This window comes from Diceros bicornis, chromosome 16 (assembly GCF_020826845.1).
Source record: "Diceros bicornis minor isolate mBicDic1 chromosome 16, mDicBic1.mat.cur, whole genome shotgun sequence".
Taxonomy (NCBI): domain Eukaryota; kingdom Metazoa; phylum Chordata; class Mammalia; order Perissodactyla; family Rhinocerotidae; genus Diceros; species Diceros bicornis.
Window position 1 is genome coordinate 42360036 of NC_080755.1, and position 15707 is coordinate 42375742.

The 15707-nt window shown below is 47.1% G+C and overlaps 1 protein-coding gene across 2 annotated transcripts in view; it reads right to left on the reverse strand.

The window, feature by feature from the left end:
* MYO5B (myosin VB) overlaps positions 1–15707 on the reverse strand; it is a 338131-nt gene that overhangs the window by 5361 nt on the left and 317063 nt on the right. For both annotated transcript variants that reach the window (XM_058557083.1, XM_058557084.1), the window contains 7 exons: positions 13007–13150; positions 9967–10118; positions 8161–8250; positions 5734–5884; positions 3996–4281; positions 3196–3370; positions 1422–1502 (listed from right to left, as the gene is read on the reverse strand). In XM_058557083.1, the coding sequence (XP_058413066.1) occupies positions 1422–1502; positions 3196–3370; positions 3996–4281; positions 5734–5884; positions 8161–8250; positions 9967–10118; positions 13007–13150 (1079 nt within the window). The remainder of the gene's footprint in view (positions 1–1421; positions 1503–3195; positions 3371–3995; positions 4282–5733; positions 5885–8160; positions 8251–9966; positions 10119–13006; positions 13151–15707) is intronic.

Consider the following 15707-nt stretch of genomic DNA (forward strand, 5'->3'; position numbering starts at 1 on the left):
CCTTCTAAACATGCAGGTTTGTGTAAATTATCAACTCTCCATAAAAATCAGTAGGGGGTCAGATATCTTAGTGGCTTCTTTACTGTCCTCAAAGTCTCTCTCCCCTTTCAGCAGTTGACTGTACATGTTTCCTAACTGGATCCTTTCCATGAGCGCCCCTGTCTTTTGAGATAGCTGTGTTGGTGAATCTTTGCTTCTCTCTGTGGTCTGCTCTTTAAAAACCCACTGCATTTTCCCCACTGCCCTTAAGAGAACAACATTCCATCTGACTTGGCATCCCTCCCTTGACTTTCAGCCTCCATTCTCTACTCAGATACAATGTGCAAGTTAATTTATTCTTTTCCCCTTTCCCTGCCTTCTCCTCTGATTGCTTCCCCCATTTCTTTTGAAACTTGTTTTATGTTGGCATCACTTCACTGGCTAAAGAGGTTGTTTAGACGTCTGAGAAAGTATTATGTCTCCTCAAGGTGTTCCCCACACATAACAACAGGAGAAATGTTCACCGGTTTTCTGAGTAGTCTTGATGGTATTACTGTCAAGATGCTGTCAGCCATAGTCACACATCAACGTTAGGCTCTCGGCCAAAACCACCTAGGGCTCAGCTTTAGGAAGCTTATCTTGAAGTAAAAAATTCCCATTTTCTTCAGAAAAAACAGATGTAAATAATCATTTCCCTACTATGTTTTCTTTCAAGCATATTCCTAAGGGCAAATATTGCAAGTCCTAGAGAAGATTTAAGAGCTCAAATTGTTTTCTTGAAATAATATTTCTTATTTCATTCGTGGGCTGCTATACTGCTTTGTTAATTCCGTTTGCTGCTATAGTTCAGTAACGTGCTAGTGGCAAATGAAATCATACTTAGACTATATCTTAAATCTGAGAGGCAGAGATTATAAAAGTTCAGTCTTCTGTGTATACACAGAAGTTATTAATGGGTGATATGGTTCATATTTACCTAAAGAGAAAGCCTAAGAATGTAAAGTCTTTTATCATATAATGTAACCAGTATTTTATTAATAAAGAGAAGATTAAAAATCTAAACTTTCAATTTCTTTTATTAGTTTTAGACTAGGACTTTATAAAATTAATTAATATTTTATTTTATTTTATTTTTTGTGAGGAAGATCAGCCCTGAGCTAACATCCGTGCTAATCCTCCTCTTTTTACTGAGGAAGACCGGCTCTGAGCTAATATCTATTGCCAATCCTCCTCCTTTTTTTCCCCCAAAGCCCCAGTAGATAGTTATATGTCATAGTTGCACATCCTTCTAGTTGTTGTATGTGGGACTCCGACTCAGCATGGCCGGAGAAGCGGTGCGTCTGTGCGCACCCGGGATCCGAACCCGGGCCGCCAGTAGCGGAGTGCGTGCGCTTAACAGCTAAGCCATGGGGCTGGCCCCTAATTTATATTTTAAAACTTACCTGGATTGTTCGTATAAAGCCCACTGTTACTCGTTCTTCAAATTCATTCAGGGGAGTATAAAGGTTTAAAATTTTGACAATCTGTGGAAATAAAAAGTTTAGCACAGAGTTAAATGAACATAAGACAGCTTTTGAACTTTAAAGAATATATGACATTGGCACAAGAGTAGAATCCTCTTTAGACAGGACCCACATCTTAGATGGAGCTGGACTGACGTTCAGGAATCTATACTTAGTAAACTGGAGTCCATAAGCTTTGCCTGGTAGATCTGAGCCCTCTTACTGCATTCCTATGTCCTACATACCCACCTCAAACCTCCCCCTATGCTCTGTGGCTTATAAAATAATGAGGATTTTAGGAAACTGTTGCCTGAAATCCTCAGTTTCTTATCTACTAGTAATTTAGAAATTTCTTCAAAAGAGTACTGGGGATCTTACCTTCAATTAAAAAAAGGCCTTGTTTAACCACACCTCCCTACCTCCCATCACCCCCCAAAATCACTTATAAAGCAACAGATTTTTTTTCCTATTTGAACAGAGGATAATCTTTTGTCTGCCTACCATTTAGTGGAAGTAGCCGGCCCAAATGCAAAGCAATGCCAGTTACATTCTAGAAGTAAGCTTATGAAAGCAAAATATTTTTTTTTTTTTTTTGTGAGGAGGACCAGCCCTGAGCTAACATCCAATGCCAATCCTCCTCTTTTTTGCTGAGGAAGACTGGCCCTGGGCTAACATCCATGCCCATCTTCCTCTACTTTATATGGGACGCCACCACAGCATGGCTTAACAAGCGGTGCGTCGGTGCGCACCCGGGATCCGAACCGGCGAACCCCGGGCCGCCGCCGCGGAACTGTGCGCACCTAACCACTTGTGCCACTGGGCCAGCCCCGAAAGCAAAATATATTTAAAAGGGGAAAAAAACTTTGAAAACTTTCAGTACATTTACAGAAGGAAGCAGCTTTCTTAAGCGTTTGGTATTTCATCTTTTAGTAGTTGGTGCAGGAGGTAAGGAAGAGTATGTTTGCTTTGCAGTACTGAGTTTGGATTTTGTTGTTCTTTAGGTGCTGGATGGGGAGAAGGGGCATGATGTAAGTTGGAAAGTCTGATTTCTGTGTGCTGGTCTCATTTTGTGAGACCACCTTGCAGTGGCCTATTTCTAAAGAGGCATACTCATGAGGGACGGCAAGGTGCCCTGCGTGGGGACAGGCTTTATCTTTTTATAGACTGGCACTATCTCTGCAACCGAGTGCCACTATAAATACAATTCTGGAGGGAAAAGGAAAGGAACATTTAAATGCCTCTAGGTTCTTACTGACTTTATTTAAAATAATGTAAATTGATTCTAAGTGAAAACATGACCATAACGAAATTATCGTTGTAAAGAAAATAATTTATTTAATGCCAAATGCCTGATGCTGCCCATTTCTGGAAGAAATTTAAATTTCTAGGTGAGAAACAGTCCAAAATTCATTGTAAGTGTTTTTTAAAAAGTTTTTACCTATGCTTGATGTTTTGTGGGTTTACTACCTTCTCTTTCTAAGTGAGCAAGAGAGATCAGAAAGTTACTGGAAAATAGTGGCATCTGTTTCACAGAACAAAGTGGGCTTTGGTTCATTCAGGAAGATCCCATTGGCTAGAACTTCAGAATTGTGTCATTAGGGTATATAAAGCCTAGAAGTGCAACAGTATAAAACAGCCACCGGCAAGAACAGACTTGAAATGGAAGCCGGGCTTGCTTGAGTTCCATGGTTGATGGCGTCTCCAGTGACCATACCTGCTGGGTGCTAAGGGAGGTGCACAGGGAACAGATGGCCTCGGCGTCCTCGGGGGTTTTCTTCTTTAACTGCAGGAGTTGGGCTGCTTGGATCAGAGGTTCCATGATCTGAACTGCTCCACTCTGGTGAAGGTTTCTTCCCCGAAGCCATTCCTCAAGTTGACTTATATTGTACCTTGGACATAGGTAAGAGAGAGCTGTGTTATGCCGGTCCTCCTAATTCACTGGGATGAGTACCGCTGTTGTGTTTATTTTGCAGCCTAGCTGCCACTAGGGTTATCATTCTCCTCACCTTAATGATCTCACATGGAGAAAAGCTTGAAAAGTGTCTGCACTCAGTAACTTTTTGTTGAATAAGTGGGTGCTTAAAATCAGGCAAAGATGAAGTACCTAAGGTGTCTGTATAAGTTAATGGGAGAAAGAGCCATTAAATATATTGAATTAAAACAACTTATATTTAATACTCACAAACTTATTTATCCTTCTGTGTGAGACTTCACGGCTCTTAACTCATTGCTTTTTCTCTCTGATCTATCCATATTGTATTTACAATCTTTAAATTAGAGTATATAAACATCTTTAAGCTCTGAACTAATTTGTTTACTAAGTCACCATTTTATGTTTGATGAATTTCACCAACAAACAAAAAGGTGATGGATTTGAGTTGCCTACTGACTGTGTGACAAGGACTATCAGTTAGATTGGGATTTCATTTTCAGAAACGAGTGTCGTGTGTTCTGACTCCAGCTGGTATGCACAGGCCCCTCATCTGTGCTGCCAGGGCGAGGCGCCTCTCCTACCTGAGCTGCATGCCTGTGCTCCAAGAGCAGACGTCCTTCCGCAAGAGGAGGTTGTTGAGAGTCACCGCATTGATCATGTAGAAGAGCTGTTTGAACACCTGCAGGATGATCTCAGGGTCCAGGCCCTGGTCGCACATGACTGTGTGAAAGGAATTCATCTGGCGGATGATGGCTTCCAGGCAGTATGAGTTATCCCCATCCGCCATGCTGGAGGAGCGCTTCCGGTAGCCAGTTGGCTTCACACCAGATAGACCCTGAATGCTCTCATTTTCCAACATGGCAGAAACTGAAAGAAAAGCATGATTAGAGAAGCTTGCATGTTCCCCAAAGAAGATCTGTTTTTGGACCACTCAGATCATATAGTAATCAGGGCTTTGGCAATGATACATCCAGAGGTGTACATGCTAATATGCTCAGGAGCTTATAGCATTCAGCATAGAATTTCTAATCTGTTGGTCTCTATATGGTGGGCCAAATTTTCACTTAAATATATTGATGATGGGTCAAAGATAATGGGCATGTACCACCTCGATTCTGTGCTGGCTTCTGTGCTGAGAGTCTAAAGTTTGAGAACTGAGCAACTTGAGTATAGTCCTGACCCAGCCACTGACCTGGGCCGGAACCCCGAGATCATCCTACTGGTGTTCAAACAGCTCTTCTCATGAGCCACTGACCATGTAAATATTAGGTTGGCTGGTCTATCATACTTTTATGTGTAACTTAACTATGTGCCAGGAGCTTTATGTTCAATATTTCTTTTCATCTTCCAACAACCCATTCACTGATGAGGAAATTGAGGCATCAGGAGGTTTAAATAACTTGCCCAGGGTCACACTGCTAGGAAGTGGCAGGGCCAGGAATTGAACCCAGGTCTTTCTGACTCCAGAAATGGTGCTATTAACCATCACATTATTCTGAGTCATGAAGTATCCCCAGTTCTCCCTGTGTCTGGTGAGGATAAATGGTGCCTCATAAGAAGATTCTTAGACAGGAAGAAGAATTTGCAATGAACCTTATCCCAAGGGATATACTTCTGGTTGGCATGAAGGACTCTGTCCTACTTGGAATTCACTTATAATCTACTTGTGTTGTAAGAACTTGGGGAAAGCATTACACTTAGGTCCAGGCGACCATTTCCTCCCCAGCCTTCATGGAGCACACTGAGTGGTGCATAAACATGTCAGTTTTCTTTTAACTTAAAAAATAGCTGGTCTTATTTTTCAATCCTGATTTGAAGTGTACTCGTCTGGACAAAGTGTATGTTCAATAAATATTTATTGCATGAGTGCTTACTGCTGTGTTCTTTCACATGAACACACCACTCGACACTTTCCTTTTTTTATGAATAAAATGTGTATATATACATGGTACAAGAGGATTAGATTATATTTTTTCTCTGTATATGCATTTATACCTTTTGAATTTATATTTATTACCTATGGAAATTAGTTCATTTTGGGAAAAAATAATACAATATACTACAGAAAAAGAGATGAAGGAAAAATGATCTATCCTCTCACTATCCAAGTATCACGTATTTTGATGGGATGGTGTTGAAAATTTCATAGCTCTTCTTGAGCACACGGCACACACTGCCTCAGCTGCCTTCCTTGGGAAGGTCCTGGCTTTCTGGAGGCTGTGCCCAATATGTACTGAAAACGTTCCTGTAAGGTAGGCAGCGCTTACCCTCACTTCAGACTCCGTGATGAGGGCTGGAGATCTCCTGGGGCCAGCTTACCTATCATGGGCTGCAACACACCCTCGGCGATTTTAATGAGCTGCTGGTAGATCTGGATGGAAAGGTCACTCAGCACCTGACGGTATTCCGTGAGGTCAAAGTTCTTCAGACAGTGCTCATTCTGCTTGGCCGTATTCTGGGTCATGAAGCCCTGCAGAGGGCAAGGTGGCGTGCTTTACTGAGGTGCTGTGATCTGCTGGACTCAGTGGGATTTCCAGGCCTCCGGTCACTTTTGCAACATCCTATTTGCAGGGCCCTATCACTCTCTCAATTTATACGATGTTCTACGAGACTCTGTCAGTTCTTTCAGGTCTCAATGATGGCTCTTAAATTTGAAGGCAATGTAAAAACTCAGCATGATCAAGAAGTCAGAACCACTTAATTAACAAGGCCTAAATCCTTTAGTCTGAATCCCTGGGGTGAAGCGATTTCCTTAAGGAGGCAAAACTCAGGTTGGTAGCAGGTCCAGGAAAAGAGGGATCCATGCTTTCTGAGTCTTTGTGCAATTCTTTTCTCAATATACCAGGTTACCCTAAAATGTTAGCTTATACACAGCCCCTTAAAGGAGTATGGCCCTGGGTCAGATTATATGTTTTTATAATGAGAAATTTTACATGGATTCTATCATTGGGTATCAGAATTAATAGATGACCAGAAACGAGTCCACAGCTACAGCACCGTGTCCTCTCAGCTTTCTAGATTAACAAGATGAAATAACACCTAAGTTCAAAGAACTGCTAATATCAAAAAGACTCATGTGACCAATGTCCCTCTGTATTTGGGCCAAGGGAAACCAACAGATCAGTGTCCAAAAGGCTGACTATCCCCAGCAAAGCCTCTTGTACTGTGTCAAAGTACAAGGTATTTTTAATAAAAGCAAAAGCAGGTGGGAGAGGGGATAACTGAGATAGCTAAGGTATTGAGATATAGCTATAGAGAGAGAGAGAGATTTTTCTCCCTTGTTTAGATTTCACAGATCTCGTTATACTGTGGTTCAAGTCTTGTCTCTAAGAACATAAGCACGTGTAACAAAAGCCTAATGTAATGGAATTCTTCCTCCCTAGCCTTAAATAATGCTCCATTTAGAATACATACAACATTAGGTCAAGCGATGAACTGCAATGAAATAACATTAAATATAGTTCTATGCTTAAAGTAAAAGCTTGTATATGATATTAGGGTTATGTAATAGAGGACATCTGGTTTGAAATGAAGGCCATTTCTTCCAATAACACAGTAAAAACCATTTTTTTTTTTAACGTTTAACCCATCCCTTTCATAATAAAAGGAGGTGATCAAATGATGTTCTGATTCTGAGGAGAGATATGGAGTTAAGCCATGTTCCCAAGAAGGCACGACTGACGGGATGGCATATCTGTTCATTACCTCAGGGAGAAGAGTCTGTCAAAACTTGTTCTGGCACAAAAGATGGAATAAAGATAAGCTTTAAAAATTGTTGCACTATATTGCTTTACAGAACATGGTGACCTTGGGAAGGGTGGAGCGTGAGCTCTGTGAAATAAAGAAGAGAAAGGAAAGTTGAGGAGACCCACAGGGACCTGGGAGTGAGCAGTGTCTGGGCCGAGTTGGGATTCTTACAGGAGAAACTAGAGTGAAAACATGCCATGTGTTACTAGGTCATGGGGCTGAATGCAGAGCATGGGAAAAGTTCTTTCAGCGACCAGTCTTGGGAAAGGTGAGTTCTGGATAAAGCTGGGCCCTAGAGGTCCAGAGTAGAACGTGAAATGATGGGGCCAGCTGGGCCTTAGGCCAAGGAATCAAATTTGGTTAGAAGCATGAAGCTGGGCTTCAAGGTCAGGTTGTACACATGTAGTTCAGTCATGTTCTGCCTCTTTTCTTGTGGTCATCTCCATCTGCCTTGAAACAGACAAACTAATTGGCTGGCTTAGGAGACAGTCTGACATACCAGACAACGGAGCTTTCTTCCAACATGCACTGAAATGGGGCTCTTCTAGGGCTGCTTCAGAAATAAGGTCACAAGGGTTTCCCTGGAAAGTCCCTGGGTTCTCAGACAGTGGATGGGTTATGCAAACTCATTTCCCTACCAAATCTACTAATTTGATTCAGGGTGCTCTCTGGGGACCCTCGGGATCGTTGAGCCCACCTGGAGGCAGGTCTCCTGTGGTCTGCTTTATTCCTGCTTCTAGCTACCAGGTATAGTAAGGCATGCCCAGGCCTGAGGGCCCAGAGGGTGCTCCAAAGACCTTCTTCATATCCTCTCCTTAGGGGACACCTCATTTGGACAAAGTAGGGATGCCTTTGCTGACTGACACCCCCAAACCGCTTTCTGAGCTGAGATCTGAGGTGCTGTGCCCACAGAAATGAGGAACTGACTGCTGACGGATCTGGGGCACTTCCATGGTTTTTCATTGCACTTTAGGGGCATGGCCTTACGTCAGCACTCACCTCATCCCCACTGTACTGCTTCAAACAATGAAGGAGGCGGCAGGTGTTGGCGAGCCAGAATGATGTCATCTCAAAGTCGTCATTGAGCTTCTGTGACAAGGAAAGACATTCCTAGTCATGAGTGAGTGGTCCCTGTCTGGTTAAACGCTTACCTGGCACCTCTCATCCATGTGTCCCACTCTTCCCTGCATGACCCAAGTAGACCCGATGATGGGAAAGCACCTGCCAGTCACAGAGATGGGACCCACTGCTAAGATGTTGCGTTACTCTTCCTCCACTATTAGGATGGCACACAGATCCCTCTCCTGGTCCCCTGATCGGTGGCACACACACACACACGTAAACACATGAAGGACAGGCTGCCTCTACAGCTGAAGAATACAAAGCCAGTGACACAGAGGCTTGACACCAGCAGCCCTGGGCTCTACTGTAACCACCGGGCTAGCTGGCCCTGGCAGGTGCTGAACTATCAGTGATCCAACATAAGGGATGGTAGGGAGCATGCCAGTAAAATAGTCTCGTATCCCATTTATCTAGAGGTCAGATGTCCAATAGTTTTGACTCTGGAAAATGGCTACAAACCACAACTAACTGAAAAAGGCTGCTCAACAACCCAAAGAGCCATGATGCAGTTTCTGCACTCAGACCAACGACTTCACGGAGCTCCTTCTGTCAGTAAGCATCATCATTATTTAAATGTCAGAGAGAGGTGTGAGCCATGATGACAATAAAACAAGCAAGTTGCTCAGAAAGTGACTGGTGGGGCTTGGGATGATAACTGAGCCCAGCGATTAGGGAAGGCCTCCCTGAGGAAGTCACGCTGGAAGTCAGGCCTAGACTCACCTGGACTGGCACAGGTCCCCAGCCAGAGCTCATGAAAGAGGTCAAAGAAGAGACACAAATCTGAGAGTCGCCAGCATGTAGATGACATATGTTTAGAGCTGGGAGTGGATAAAAGTGCCTACAGAGCCCCTGGCAGGGAAGGCGGTGCAGCTACTGATACACAACTGGCACGAAGCTGGAAGTTAAAGGTGGCTCTGGCACTCTGATGGAAGGGAAGGGGGGCAGGCAACATGGCTGAGTGGATCTCAGAACTGGTCTGGACTCAGTGCTTTTGGGGATGGCTTGCATCTTGGAAGTGGCAGCGTGTTGGAGAATGAAAGACAGTCTCCAAGAGCAGTACCATTCAGGGCTCGGCCTTCCAGGAGGGATAAACCCTGTCACTGAGGGCTGATTTCCCTCAAACACCGCACCTCCCACACTCTGGCCCTGGCCTCACCTCCCTGCAGGCCAGCCTGTTGGGCAGCGCCCTGTGAGCAGCACTGTCCCAGCCCAGCTGCCTCACCTCGCGAGTTGATGAATGTCAGCAGCCTTCCCTGTGCCACCACCCTGGGCAGCAGGCACCCAGCCCCTTGGAGAGGGCCTGTGTTCAGATTGTATCCCTGACTGTCACTCCAGGGTGTGGCCAGCTCACCCTGGGCTGAGGATATCTTCCTAGTATCTCTGGTCAAGGCTTCTGAAGGCAGGGGCTCCCCTGGAGGCTTAGCAGGGAGGTAGCTGGTGGGCTACACTGGATTTCTGGGGTTCCTGCCATTTCTGAGCCTGAACATCCTTCTCTAGCACCTGCCCGAGCATCCCGGTTATGGATGAGGTGGGTGAGCTGCTTCTGTGCTTACATTATCTACCTTCAGAGTTGGAGGCTTTGGAGAACACACTACCACAAAACCCAGACAGAACGAAGCAATGGTGAGGTGCTGGCTTCACTCAGTCCCCTGTGAACCCCCACTTTCGGCAGGGGACACTTACCTTGAGGACCTTCTTAATGCCGTTGATGGTGGAGGTCAGCAAGGAGTGCACCTTGACATCATCGTTGATGTAGTCCGCGTGCCGGATGCACATGTAGAGGATGTAGGCGGGAAGACAGGGCACCGTGCCCGCCAGCATCTGGGGCTTCAGGTCTAACAGCAACAAACAGCAAGAATTCAATTTACAGCAGATGTTTGGGGCTGTGAGAATCCTGGTCTGAAATACAAATCTTTCCAGTATTTTCCTGTAGCTTGTCTAAGAATGACCTCTCACGGGGGTTGGGGGAGGAGTAGAGGAGAAGCTGCTTTGGATACGCAAACACCCTCTGACCATGACCACCAGTGGTTTCAGAAACTATGTAAAAACCCCAAAGTAACAAAAACAAATTCCTAATTGTTTGGACTATAACATTAAAACAGGCTCCTAACGCCTTGTCCTTACAGCATGGAGGAAAAGAGCCCATAGATAGCTCCCTGCCTCGGTTTCCACACGGAGGCCCCAGTTCTCGCCAAGAATGGGCCTGTGGCCACAGGAGCTGGCTCCCCACCAGCAAGGGCAGAGGGCGAGAACTCCTGACCCCTCTGCACAGCATGTCCTGTGTGGGCACAGCAGGTCCTTCAGAGCAAGATTGCGAGGGCCGCTCCCAGGAGAACCTGGCAAATGGTACACCCCCAAAGCCAGAGGCAGTGTGCCAGGGGCTGGGATGGCTGGAGCAACCCATTTAGCCGTCAGTTTGGAAACAGTATACCTGGCAGCGCCTGCCCGGGCCTTGTCAGAATCAACAGATCAAGCAGGCTGCTGACTGGCCACAGCCACTGTCTCCCCTCCCCAGTGCTACCACTTGGCATATATCTCACCAGCCTCTCTCGGCCAGTGCTACCTTGGCTACTACAGTCAAGGACAGCTACCACCCCATCCTCCTCTGCCCACGGCCCTCTTGTGCATCCCCCAGCCCTGCCGCTGCTAGGTGTGCTCTGGCAGAACTGGAAGGACCTGTGACTCTCCCTATGAATAGCAGACTCCTACTCAGCCCCATGGGCCTTCCCTGCCAAAGCCCCTGGAGGACCAAGGAGAAGGTGTCAGACTGCTTTCCATTCTAGAGGAAGCCCGGGGAGGCAACAAACAAGGCTTAGAGCAGTGAGTGGTGACAGGAGCTCAGGGAAGGAGGAAAAGGCCCAGGGCAAAGGAAAGATGCAAGGTGAGAACCGGCCAGGCACCGGCTTGCAGGTGTGCTCACTGTGACCCCAGCACTGTACTTTAGCCATCACCCTTCACTCTCATTACCTCCACCCCCCCCACCTTGGCCCAGCCCAGGCCTCAGGAGTCACCTCTAGACTTGGAATGGCAATGAGGCGAGGCCACATCCCCTCCACTTGCAGGTGGGTCAGGGGGAGGGCAAGGGGCAACATTCTCAAATCTTCTGCCATTGGGGTTGGGGCTGGAGATGTGCTGGTACTTGGTACTTGGCTTATACCAAGTCCCCTCAAAGACATCCTGCCCTTCTAGTTAAATGCTAACTACAGGCCATGATACTCTGGGTACACAGTTAACATCTGGGCATTTTATAGGCTCAACAGATGGCTGTGGATTGTCCCTTGGCTATAATTAGAATCCCAGTAACATTTATCCAGAAAAACATATTTTAAGACCCAGACTTCCAAACGACAGCTTCTTGCTGTAAGCCTGACCCATGTGCAGATTGCAAACAGCTTGTCCTGCCCTGGAATGTTCTATTGTGACTTGAGTCCTGTCTCTCATAGGCTTGCTTGGTCTGCCCAGCTAACTGTGAGCATCTTGGGAACAGGGACCATGGCTCTACTTTTCTCAGTCTACCACAGGAACTAGCTAGTGCTGGGTCCCTAAGAGGCGGTTGATAAAGCCTTCGTGTTCGTTTGGACGGGGTCTTTTGGAGGGACGGTGACGGGGTGCTGTGTGCAGGCAGCTTACCCAGGCATGACCTTGCCCGGGGCCACCTGAGTAATGACAGTGGGAAGGAGCAAACCATCTGCTGGCATGAGTCTCCATTATTATTTTTAACTCTGATGCTGTGAACTTTGAGTTTCCTTTATCAGGGATCAAAGGTTCATTCCTAACAGTGTCTGAACAAGATGCAGCCTGTTTAAGCAAGTTTGAGATGAGCTTATGTCACATTTAATTGTTTGACAATTGCAGGGGCAATTAACCTTTATAAAAAGAACAAAATATTCAGCTACTAAAAATATCCAAAGCTAAGAGCTGAAGTAAAATCTGTGCCAGGCTGAAGTCAGGCTCCATTCTTCCTGTAGCCCTCCACCCTCAGCACAGTGGGACCTTGATAAACTTAAGTGTCTCTAAAACAATGTGTACCTCTTATTTGAACTTCAAATACCCCTGCAAAAGCTACCACTTCTTTGAATTCCTCACATTTGAGAAGGGGTCTGGAACCTTAACACAGCACCTTCACCTATGTCATATTCCACGTGGTGAGGTAGGCCAGGTCAGTAGCCTCATCCCCATTTTCACAGACAGGAGAACGAAGGCACCAGAAAATGGAGCTGGTGGGCCCAGAGGACCAGACCAGACCACTAAAGAGTCCTCCTTTTCCCATCCAGGACTCTCTCCTCTAAGACTCTTCCTCCTGGCTCTGCAGGTGGCTGCTGCACTGGGCTGGACGCAGAACAGGAAGGTGGGCGCAGAACAGGAAGGTGGGCGTGCTGAAGCCAGATGGAGAGTGAGACCAGAAGGGAGGGAGCTGGTGCAATTGGTAAACCAGGCCCGGGGCTGGCCAGGAAAGCAACTCCTAAGAGCCCTGTGTGCTACTACCACACAGACCACAGCGTCAGCATCACCTGGGAACTCACTAGAACTGTAGCAGCTTCAGGCGATGGGTGTGAGGTGGAGGGTGAGAGTGGGTGGGGATCATGCCTAGGGGTAGGCAGGGCAAGGGGGGGGGTGTCTGTGGTGGTGGATAGGTAAGTGGAGGGCAGGGAGTGAGGGTGGGTTATGTAGGGTCGGCAATGGCGAGGACGGGAGTGGGGGTGGTGCCACAGAGGGCCCTCACCTGTCACCAGGTTCCGAATGAGAAGGGCCTCGTCTTCCTTGTGGTACTCGAGCATGCCCTGGAAGTCCTTCTCTTTCCGCTGGACAGTGACCTGCCTGTTGAGCTCGTGGCGCTTCCTCTCACTCTGGGCCAATGCCTGGGCAGCTGAGCAGGAAAGAGACGGCAGAGCACGAATGGAGACCTCCAGACTGCAGGCCCACGGGGAGGGGATGTCTCAGGTGGTGTGGTTTGGGTCTGGGGACCCAGTGTTCTGGGTTCTCTGAGCTCCCACACTCCTTACATGGTCTGTCCTCACAGCCTGGGCCACACTCCAAGTGTGACCCGAGGAGCTTAGCACCAGGCATTGGGGTGCACACAGGACGAAGGCAGAGAAACACTCGAAAAGACAATGGGCAGGTTTTGGATCAGAGAAAACTTGGGAAGGATGTGAGGTGCAGGATGCACAACCCATCCTGCTGGGCAGCTGTTTCTTTTTCCCTACCCAGCTATAAGAAAAGGGGATACTATCTTTCTAGGAGGATGTCATAGGCCCTGGCACTATCTATGACTCATCGACAGTGAAGCAGGATGGTGCCAGGGGCATACTAAGAAACTGTCCCCAGCCCCCAAATGTAGATCCTGGAGCAGGACCTGCTAAATGCAGTCTTTGCAACTATGGTCACATGCCACATAAATGATGTTTTGGTCAACGATGGACTACATATATGACAGAGGTCCCATAAGATTAGTACCATATAGCAGCTGGGTTTGTATAAGTACTGGAGGGGAGGAAGAAATTTTCCTCTACCCTTCTAGGTTCTTCTGGCTGGTCTAGGAATTAAATTGACCTGAGACAGATTAACAGGAGAAAAACAAACAAAAGTTTAACAACATGTATGGCCAAAATGGCCAAAGCCCTCACCTTAAATACCATCCTCAGCTAAAGATTAAAGGAGATGAGAGATGTTGGGGGTGGGGAGAGACAGAGACTTTAAAGGGAAAGAAGGCAATTCACAGGTAGGTGAAAAGGAGAAAAGATTTGGAAAACAAGTGTGTTTGGCCACACAGAAACAGAAGAACACAGAGGGAAGCCCGACAAACAGGCTTTTCTAGGTGCCTCCCTGTCTACCACCCAGTTCATGTTACGCTAAGGTGATAGCTTGCTTCCTGAGACAGGTTTCTTTTCGGCAGTTAAGGGAGAGGTAACAAGAAAAACTTTGAGGGGCCAGCCCAGTGGCGTAGCGGTTAAGCGCGTGTGCCCTGCTGCGGCAGCCCAGGGTTCGGATCCCGGGCGCGCACTGATGCACCACTTGTCAAGCCATGCTGTGGCGGCATGCCATATAAAGTAGAGGAAGATGGGCACAGATGTTAGTGCAGAGCCAATCTTCCTCAGCAAAAAAGAGGAGGATTGGCAACAGATGTTAGCTCAGGGCTGATCTTCCTCACAAAAAAAAAAAAAAGGAGGAAAAACTTTGAGTCTTTTGTTTCCCAAAAATAATCAGCCTAAAATAATCCTCATGTTAAAGAGACACATCATGGCATGGCAAATTTTGTTCCCCTTCAGTAAACTCTACGATGTTCACACAATGACAAAATTGCCAAACAATGCACTTCTCAGAATGTATCCCCGTCGTTAAGCAACACATGACTGTACATAAGGTAATTATTCAAGAGGCATTTCAGTGGTGTGGTTGAGGGTATAAAGGCATGGTCAACCCTCACTCAGGACTTCCCCTGGCCTGACACCATGGGAGAGGGTGGTGGGTGTCTACAGAGTTATCCCCAAGCATACAGGGCACTGTCCTAAGCATGGGAACAGGTATGATGGGGTAGCCAGTCTAGCTAAGGAGACGTGTCCATACTTTCACATGGAAACATAAGATGATGTAGTTCGGTCAGGTGCCAATCCAAGAATGTGGACCATGGGTGATGATGCAGCTGGACAGACAGGCTGCTAGAGCTGCAGGACCAAATGGAGGAAGTGGGATAAAGAGCAGGTGGGAAAGGGCTGATCCATCGACCCACTGGCCCCACAAGGCTCGGGACGAATGGGAGGGGAGCAGGGAAAGTGAGCACCCAGAGGTGGGAGTGTGCTCAGAGCACTCCACTGGCTGGAGGGGAGGCTCTGTGTGAGGGCAGGGGAGAATTTGGAGAGGAGCACCAGACAAGAGCAGGGATTTCATTGTGCAGGCAATGAGGAGGTGACGGAGGACTGAGAGCACCATGGCAGAGGCTACTACAGTCAGCTGGGAACCAGGGAGGGAGGGCTGGTAATGGAGGAGTGGGAGGACGGACACAGAAGCATTTGAGGAGAGGGAGTGATAGGTCTTCAAGACTGAGCAAAACGGAGAAGCCTGCAGCCTGAGCAACTGGGAGGATAAGAACTTAAGGAACAGAAATGAGAAATCCAAAGATGGAGAGAGGCTGAACAGCACAGACATCTCGGCCCTCCTAGAGCCTCAGCTAGAGCAGCAGGTGGACATAATTAGGTGATTAAACAGACAGACAACACCTGGGATGGGAGCAATGCCGGATAGGCTTGTGGTGTAAGGACAGTGCAAGACAAGACTCGAGCTCTGGGGAACGCAGCTCCTGAGCTGAGGGTGGAAGGATGAGGGGGTTTCCAGGTGATGAGGGGGAGTATCCAGGGGGTGGTGGGGGTATCCAGGTGATGAGGGGGTTTCCAAGTGATGAGAGGGAGTATCCAGGGGGTGGTGGGGGT